General features: G+C 40.1%; 2 protein-coding genes across 2 annotated transcripts in view; both read right to left on the bottom strand.

Moving 5' to 3' along the window:
* The window catches only part of LOC122077944 (E3 ubiquitin-protein ligase UPL5-like), a 17,628-nt gene extending 16,693 nt beyond the window's left edge, over positions 1 to 935 (bottom strand). Inside the window, exon 1 of the mRNA XM_042643832.1 lies at positions 814 to 935. Within this exon, the coding sequence (XP_042499766.1) occupies positions 814 to 935 (122 nt within the window). The remainder of the gene's footprint in view (positions 1 to 813) is intronic.
* A 2,056-nt stretch (positions 936 to 2,991) lies between these two features.
* On the bottom strand, positions 2,992 to 8,792 carry LOC122078956 (serine/threonine-protein kinase pakC-like). Its single transcript, XM_042645165.1, has 6 exons — positions 7,953 to 8,792; positions 7,708 to 7,796; positions 7,514 to 7,621; positions 7,232 to 7,339; positions 6,811 to 6,901; positions 2,992 to 3,086 (listed from the first exon to the last, which is right to left on the bottom strand). The coding sequence occupies exons 1-6, from the start codon at positions 8,665 to 8,667 to the stop codon at positions 3,016 to 3,018; spliced, it is 1,182 nt and encodes a 393-aa protein (XP_042501099.1). The 5' UTR covers positions 8,668 to 8,792; the 3' UTR covers positions 2,992 to 3,015.
* Positions 8,793 to 9,328: the final 536 nt, after the last annotated feature.

Below are 9,328 nucleotides of genomic sequence, written 5' to 3'. Positions count from 1 at the left end.
TCAACAACCTACAAGGAGGAGGACGGGATGACAAATTTGCTATACATGATGGGTATCTTTTCAAAGGCACTCGCCTCTGCATCCCAAACACCTCTTTGAGACATCACTTGATTCGAGAGTTATATGGAGGAGGAATGGATGGACACTTTGGCAAGGACAAAACATACTCCATCATAAAAGACTTATACTTTTGGCCTCAACTCTTAAAGGATGTGCAACATGTGATACAGAGATGCCGCACTTGTCAACTTGCCAAAGGAGAAAAGAAGAATACAGGATTGTACACACCGTTGCCCGTTCCACATGCACCTTGGCAAGACATAAGCATGGATTTTGTCCTCGGCTTACCACCTACACGGGAAAGGTATGATTCCATATTTGTGGTAGTAGATCGTTTCTCCAAGATGGCAAACTTTATCCCGCGCAAAAAGACTCTTGATGCAAGTCACTTGGCCAAACTCTTTTTCAAAGAGATAGTGCGCATACATGGTCTACCACAGACAATTGTTTCAGATAGGGATGTCAAGTTCATGAGCTACTTCTGGAAGACTCTATGGCTGAAAACAAATACTAAACTCAAGTTTTTCACTGCATTCCATCCTCAGACAGACGGACAGACGGAAGTGGTGAACAGAAGTCTTGGCAACTTACTCCGATGTCTAGTCCGAGACTATAAAAAGACTTGGCCATCCATACTGGATATTGCTGAATTCGCCTATAATAATTCCGTCAACCGCACCACAGGCCATACACCATTTGAGATTGTCCTTGGACTGCAGCTTTAACGACCGGTTGACTTGGTACCTTTACCACCTCAGGCCCGTATTAGTGTAGAAGCCGATGAGTTCCTTAGACACATCACGGAGGTACATGCTGATGTTCGTCGTCGCATCGCTGTTAGCAATGACGGATATCAAGCAACTGCCAATCGACATCGTCGCTACGTGGAATTTCAGCCTAGTGATTTGGTAATGGTTCGAATTCCACCTGAGAGGTTTCCTCCTAGTACAGTGCACAAGCTCCATCCTTGGAACATGGGTCCCTACAAGGTCTTGAAGGGCATTGGCACTAATGCTTACATGCTAGAGCTACCTCCTACTCTGAAGATCAACAATGTCTTCAATGTAGCTGATCTGACGATATATTTGGGACACCATTCTGATGACGGTGACACTGAACACACCCTCAAACTTCCTCAATTTGCAAACCCTAAAGATGATGTCATCGAAGATGTTCTCGATAACAAGTTCACCACAGTTCGTGGGGGCAAAGGGTACTACTCCTTCCTCATTAAATGGAAAGGTTGACCACGAGAGGATTGTACTTGGATCCATGCCGATGACTTTCAACGCCTTGACACGGACCTCTATGAGCACTACATGTCCCTTACCCATTCATCGGAGTTGAATGATTCTAAGAAAGGGGGAGCTGATGTAGATCCACATTATGGAAGGAAATATAAGAGGAAGAAGGGTCCAGCCTTAGTCCACCTAAGTGGCTAGGGTCCAGCCAAGAAGCCAGCCACATTATGGAAGGAAATATGAGAGGAAGAAGGGTCTAGCCTTAGTCCACCTAAGTGGCTAGGGTCCAGCCAAGAAGCCATCCGAACCCCTACTTGGTCCACCTAAGTGGCTAAGTACAAATAAGGGCCAATTTGGCCCATCGGCTAGGGGAATAATTAGTAGTTGTTTTTAATTAATTAGTGGGTCATTGGGCCCATCGAGTTGAGTATGTGGTATGTCGAGTCCAAATTGTCTTAGGACTCTATTTGTTTTCCACATAGGTTTATTATTCCTAGTCCAATTTTGAATTCCTAGTTGTAGTAGGAGTGTCTAGTCCTATTGGGAAACTAGCTCCTCGTAGTAGTTTGATTGTTGTTCTGCCCTCTATAAATAGAGGAGCCTATGTACTCATAATGAGAGATTTGAATAAAGAATAATTGTAGTCAATTGCTTAGAACAGCCGGGATAGCTATGGGTGAGAAGCCCGGGCCGAGACAGCCGCTCCTCCCCCACTTTTCCCTTTGTTTCTTCTTGGTTAAAGCTTTCTATTTTATCCTAAAGTTACTGCTGTTGAAGTATACGATTGTTGTGAATATTCATAAGCTCAGATCTGTCCAAGTTACAAACCAGATTTGATTCTCTCCTGAAGCTTGCGATTATTTCTCCTAGGTTAGAAAATCAAGAAAGCTTGTAACTTCACAACCAGCAGTCAGAATCCTCTCAACTTTGGGGGTTTTTGTACCCTCCTTAGGGACTATCTACGCCCAAGAGTGCAGCTCAATCGGACTCCTACAGACCTGGCCGCACCTTTCTCTCCAGCTCTATAGTAGATCTTTCTCTCTCCTATGGGTTGTGTTTTGGGCTGGTTTTGCTCCTATATGGGTATTATATCCTTGGGGGTTTATTTGAAGGTCTTATTTCTTTGTTTCCTGGTCCTATTAGTATTGTTTGGGGTTATAAATCGCTGGGGTAGTTTCTTGTAATCTACTCCTGCATTAGGAACCCTTAACTGACTAGAGCAATTTGATGCTGCCAGATGTCGATCTACTTAGTAATTTTCAAGCAACTAGTGGACGTGCATTCACATGGAAACCCCAATTTTCTCTCTCCAAAACCCATTAAATAGCACTCCTCTCTAAGCTTTTACTTTGACCACTAAGTTGCCAATTTTTGGAGCAATTTAGGAGGGAATGGATACTCCTGATGTACATATGATCATGCATCACAATCTAGCCAGTCTCATATTAATATGTGTTTGTGACTTCTTTGTTTGAGATACTTCCACTACTTAATTCTGTTAGAAAAAATTATATGATGAACATGGTTAACCATGAAAAATAAATTTAAATGCCTTCAAAAGTCAAAACTAGACCACATTTTCTACCTGTAATAGCATATACAGCCTTAGGAAAGATAGGTAAGAAATTAGATAAGCTTTGAATCAGAAGAATAAAACTTTCCCTACAATTTTATTTAAGACTTCATCTCCATGGTAAGGATTTATGCAAATTACTTAATAATAAAAATATACCGTGTTGCGTTTTGACATGGTCCTGGTAAGCTGCGCTGCCACACCAAAATCTCCTGATCACGTTAATGAACCAATGAGAACATGTCTCCCAAATCAGAATTCTAATATAGAAACAGTAAATAAACTGTCAGTTTAACATCTTAAAGGCAAAGATAACATGGCAACATCCTCGAAAGAAATCAACTTCTCCAGTAGTTGGAAATATTCTCCTTTCAGAAGGAAGGCGTGCGCCAGGGAGAAGTGATCAGTGTTCTGATCTGCATACATAAGAGTAGATGAACCACAAGCATTCACAGAATTGCATTCATTCTCTGTTCAGGATGTCAGAAATTTGAGTATTATCAGGGTTCCACACAGGTAGCAAAAGCGAATTCATCTGGAAGCTTCTGCAACAAGTTTATCGTTTTGGACTGGTTAGAAACAGCTACAACCATTCCTTTCCTAATAGTAATAATGTATTTTTAATACCACTATTCCCAATCTATCAAACTCAAACTAGAAGTTTTGTTTCATGGGGGACCCAGGAAAATTTCTTTCTTTCTTTCTTTTTTTTTTTTTTTGGTGGGTGGCCACCCCTGGGGGGTGGGGATCACATACGCACCGGAGATCCCAGTACTCGACTACCAACATAGTTCAATTAAAAGTTCAAGGGGAGATCCTTAGTCAGACCTGCCCTTTAAACTTGGGTTTTTCAAACAGTTTTGGTCATCAAGCTGCAAAAGGGAACAGTTACCAACCACTCTATTGTGGTCTCTTCAATTTTATCCAGAGACAAAGTAGGTAACGCAGAAATGTCAGTTCAAAGAAGAAAGCTTTTCTCATAGGAATTTCAATGAAAACATGAAATGCAATAGTAGCTCTCTCAGAGTTTTGCCGGAGCAAAACCTTGTTGGCCAATAGGTTGGAGCACTAGATCTGTCTTCTAAACTCTTGCTGGCTTGGTTCCACATCACATGGAAGATTGCTGCTCTAATTTATATCCTGCTCATTTCAAGTTTTCTTTTCCTTTCCTGGCAAGGCCATCAATAACATAACTCCGATTGTTTCAAGGTGAACAGGGTACATGAAAACAGCAGAGTGACTGAGCAAGCAGAATAATCATCCTATTTTTCTGAGACTAGGCCATGAATCCACTTTCAGAAGTGAGAAAAAAGGCCTCAATCGATATTCGTCCACATAAGATCGTCATAATGTTAAGGATAGACTAGATGACTAGACCATTTAGGTTCATTGCTCACTCATCTTATCTAACATATCAAATATCTCTATAAATAAAGCTTGGCTCTATCATTTTAGACAAACCAATCCATTCTCTCAATCTCTTCTTCTCAACTCATAGTCTATCTTATACTGCAGGAAACTCCACTGGCCAGTGGCAGCAATCAGAATAACCCAAGCAAAGAAGGAAATATGTCATGGGATAATAATTCTGTATCATCCGAGACGCTCTTCTTTAGGGGTTTCCATATGAAGATACCATTTGCCATCCCTTCATTGGCTCATCTTTTTGGGGTCAAAACTTCATCAATCTAGCATGATTTTTGCTCTTGTTCAAAAGCTTATCCATCTACATATCAAACAAAACCAATATCTTGCAAATCCAAGTAGCTTTCTGAAGGTTAAGGCCAAAAAATCAGTAGGAAGTCCAAGTATTACAGGATTTTGTTGGGAAGTCATAATCCAATTATCAATATAGATACAACTAACCTTTTCTTTCGTTATTGATAAAAAAAATTACGTTACTTGGAATGGGGCCTTAGCACTCATCTGAGCGGCCAAGTTGCAACTATTATCAAATTAATAGAAGCTCAAATCTTAGTAGGAGCCAGGAGGTGAGAAAGTCGATCAACAAGGTTGCTAAGGACATTCCAAGCAAACTGGTTGAGAATTTTAAGCTTAGGTCTATTACTCCACCCACCCCAACCCCTCCCCCCAACAAAAATTAATAAAAAGAGTTCCTCAAATGAGTGACAACTGTTTATGACGTTTCTGCTCTCTAACGACTTGGACCGGTCAAGTTCCCGCCCAAAATAAGTAGGAAATGTTCATTAAAAGTAGTTAAGAGCAACAACAAAAAGTTGCCAAAGCTGACATCCTGACACTAGATTTCATCATACAGAAATGGAATTTTGTAATTTTATGAAAACGTTTGGTGCTAACTTCAAGCTGAAATTTAACCAATGAGATGGTGCAAGGCCCTTTATCACATGGACTCACCCACACCCATTCCAAGTACGCAAATAGCAAGAGAAAAAAACAACCTCGTGATGCCAAAAAGTATAACAACAAGGTCATTGTTTATTTAACAGTCCAAAGATTATTTAATAAAAAAAAAAAAAAAAAAAGCCTAGAATTATTTTCTGTTTAATGAGAGTTTATTCTTATTTTTAGTTGGGATAAGGTTATGGTTGTTGTTTTTGTTGTTGAGAGTTTATTCTTATTTTATTCAGTTGGATTTTCCTTTTTTAGATCGAGCAAAGACCTGGATCCTTTGCTATTTTGGACTTCTTGATGTTAAGATTTGAAAGAGATCATATAAATGATGTAACTGGCAAGCTTTTTGGTAGCTTGCTTTTGATTCTGATATTTATATACTTCAGAAAGCTTTATAGCTTTGGACTGACATTCTTATATATCAGTTTTAGAAAAACCAAAGACCAATTAAGGCTTCCACCAACCAAGCATGGGTCATTGACTGGAGAGATTTTTTTGAAAAGATAAATCTCCCCAGCTCTTAATTTACTAATTGTGGTGACTAAAATACCTCCAAACGAACACAGCTCTTCTTTCATAAAAACTTTTCAAAACTGATTTCTAACTTAGCAGCATTAAAATCAGTGATGTCCAGTGAACATGTCCACTGCAAAGCCAGAAAATTAATCTCTAAATCGACCTAGCAGAGGTCCAAGGGCTAGCTGCCCTTGGCCTCTTGCCACAGCATCTAGATGGTTCAGTCCCAACAATAGCAGCTAAGTACTCTTATTTTCAATTTTTTTTTTAATCATGAAACTGCTACTATTCTTTCCCCGATAATACCAGGAGGGTTTAACACATGTAGGAAATCTTATGACCATACCTACAGTTTCCCCCTCAGGCTGCAAGTTTCCAAAGTAGTTGAGAGGTAATACAGTTGATATACCAAGCTTCATAAATTTTGACTTCCTTTTGCATATTTTCTAGACACGTCAGCCTGCATCCTTTTCTGGTTCTAGATTCTATAAGAAAAATCTGGTTAACTGATAAGATTGGAAGAACTTCACTCGCCGTATTTTAGTGAAATTGAAAGGTTAAACTCTAAGTTTATTCTATCGAAACATCATGGGATTCCAAAACGTATTGTTCCACTGGTGTGGTAGTTGAATGCTTGTTGGTCACCATTACAACTTTTGAAAATCCTGCGAACTTCAGGTGATTGAGGAGCTAATTGGTATCACTAGGATAAACTAAACGGGTTTTTACAAAGCAATCCTGCATGATGGACCCTCCCGATAACTCATTTTCATCTATTAAAATGCATGGCTCCAGTTCCAAACTTAGGAATTATATTTTGACATCATAGTGGCCATACTGGCTATTGATATAAATAAGGTTTTCTCTTGTAAAATTAGATACTGAATGCATCAGATAAATTTGAAATTGTGCAATTGGAAGAAAATAAGCACAATCCCTCTTTTTGTTCAATTTTCTTTTCCTCTGTCCTCTCCCAATTTTTCTAACAATTATTTCAAGTGATCAAGACCTACAATTCAATAACATATAATGTTGAAGAATACTCACCCAACTTGACCTCTCCTTGTTCGGTAAGCAAGATATTACCACCCTTAATGTCTCTATGAACCTTGAAAATTGAGTGCAAATAAGATAGACCCTACATCAAATAGAATAAACCTTCAATTCTGCAACAAATGCAACCATCAAATATATTAAGAATTGGCTAATTTTCAGAAGAAAAAAACAGTGCAGGAAAGTTTGTGAGTCCACTCCCAACAGAGGTGGCTCAGCTGTATGGTTATCAAGATCAGATAAGCTTTTGCTAAAATAAATCCAAGCAAAACAGGATGTATACCTTCTACAAAAATGACAAGTAAAGTTTTGGACCTCTCATCCAAATGTTCCAATAATATTTTGATGAATTATATATTTAGGCAGCTTGCATTAAACAATTTTCATATTTAAAACAATTAAATAGAAATGGCACCTTTAAAGCTTCTCTGCAAATGTAAGCTATTTGATGCTCCTCCAAAGGCTCGTCATTGATGTTCATCAAATCAGCCACACTACCACCCCCACAATACTCCATAACGATCTGCAAAATATTACCACTAAAGTATAAGATGTAAAATGTGCCCCTTAAAAGACCAATAAGATTTTTGATCATGTCTCGACTAAAAATAAAAAGGATTCTTGAGCATATCCACATAATCTTGACGATTTACATAAGCACAGGAAAATAGTACAAGTCAGTGCTTTTCTGCAGTACCCAGAGATATTCTTCTCCTTGGTAGCTGCCAAGGTATCGCACCACATTTGGATGACTACACTGTTGCAACATTTCTATCTCACCACGAATCTCTTCATATCCCTCCTCCTGACAGAGAGCACAGCGTGATTAATCCAATCAATTGCCATAATTAAATTAAAAGGGAAGTCCAGGGGAGAAAATTCGGTGCACACCCCCTCAGATAATGATATAACTTTGATGGCAACCAGTTCAGAAGTCTTCAGATCTCTAGCTTTGTAAACAGCTCCATATGAACCCTTGCCTGCCAACCATGCCAATTTTATTCCAGAGTGACTGAACAAACAAAACGCAAAACGAAATCCCACAATTCCCCTCGGATTTAAATCATTCTAAAAACAATCTCAAAATAAAAACGATACGGCATTCCACTCCGATTCCTGATGGGGCGAAAACTCACCTAGTTCATTGAGCAGTTCATATTTAGAAGAAGGATCTTCCCTCGTAATGCTCTCAGGGATTGAACTAACCGACATCTTCCTAGGCAGTTGCTGTCGATTCTCCTCGCCCTGTGACGAAGAACTCCCTTTCCTCTGCTTCCCAAACCCTAATTCCCCCACAGCCTGCATGCTCACCACGGCCTTACTCATAGTGGAAGAAGAGTAAGAACCCCCTCCACCACTACCAGTTCTCCTAATAACAGTCCCCGTCAAGGACTCCTCACTCGAGCGAACCGTCGATTTCACCACAAACGTCGAGAAATTTTCTTCCTCTTCCATTCTCTTCCTCGGACTGGCATGACTCCGATCTCCAAAAGGCGAATCACGCATACGCCTCATCGAAGTTGCCGATGAGGTCGACGGAGAAGATCGATTGCGATTGGTTTTAACAATCATGGTACGTGAGAAATCTCCACCGTCATAATCTTCATCGTCGTCATCCATCACAGCCCCAAAATCCTTCGGAACACGTTGAAGGAGAGGAGGGAGAGATGAATCGTCTTGCTGGTCTTTGTAGACCATCGTTGCGTACATGTCTTCTTCTTCGTCTGCACGCTTGTATCCTCGCCGCTCCTCTTCTTCTTCTTCATCGTCGTCGCCATGAATAAGGACTGTAGAGTACAATTCGGATCTCTTGAAACCTTTGCGAGTACCTCGAGGACTGGAGAAATCCATCGAGAGGGCGAGAGACTGAGACTCTGTCGAGCTCGGAAGAATGTGAAATGGGAAGAGAAAAAAAGACGTTAGAAGGCCAGCTGGCCAGGCCGGACTCGGAGTTGGAAGCAAAATTGCAATTAAGCGAAGCACCTGGTCTTTTGGAGGAGGGAGGACTATGGTGGAGCTGAGCCTGGGCCGTAGAAGGGTGGCCAATGGGTGGGCCGAGTCTTTGTGACGGATTGGGCTTAAACGTCAACCACATCCTTGTACTTGTAGCTCCAAAGAAGGTACCATGGGTCCTACTTAGTTGGGCCTGCTAAGCATCAGCCCAATGAAACCCGGCTCAAATGTTAGAAGCTAAAATTTTATTGTCATCCACTAGGATTATTATTACAGGAGAATCAGTAGAGGGCTGATGTTGCTCGAGGGCATACTATATGTGTCAATTTCTTTGCCTTTCCTTGGGCTGCATTAAGGTACCGTTTGATAATGTTTCTATTGTTACTATGTCTAAAAACAGTAGAAATAACTTTTTACGTTTCTGAAAATAAAAATGGATTTTTTGGTATTTGATAAATCTATTTTTCGAAACGTTTTTTACAGACATAATGCAACTAAAAACTCAAAGTATCATCGGATGCCTAAAAGGGAGAGACCATTCAGTTGCCTCTTTGTCGGT

This window comes from Macadamia integrifolia, chromosome 5, assembly GCF_013358625.1.
Source record: "Macadamia integrifolia cultivar HAES 741 chromosome 5, SCU_Mint_v3, whole genome shotgun sequence".
Lineage (NCBI taxonomy): Eukaryota > Viridiplantae > Streptophyta > Magnoliopsida > Proteales > Proteaceae > Macadamia > Macadamia integrifolia.
The sequence above is the reverse complement of the archived record's forward strand: the minus strand, read 5'-3'. Positions and strand labels throughout refer to the sequence as shown.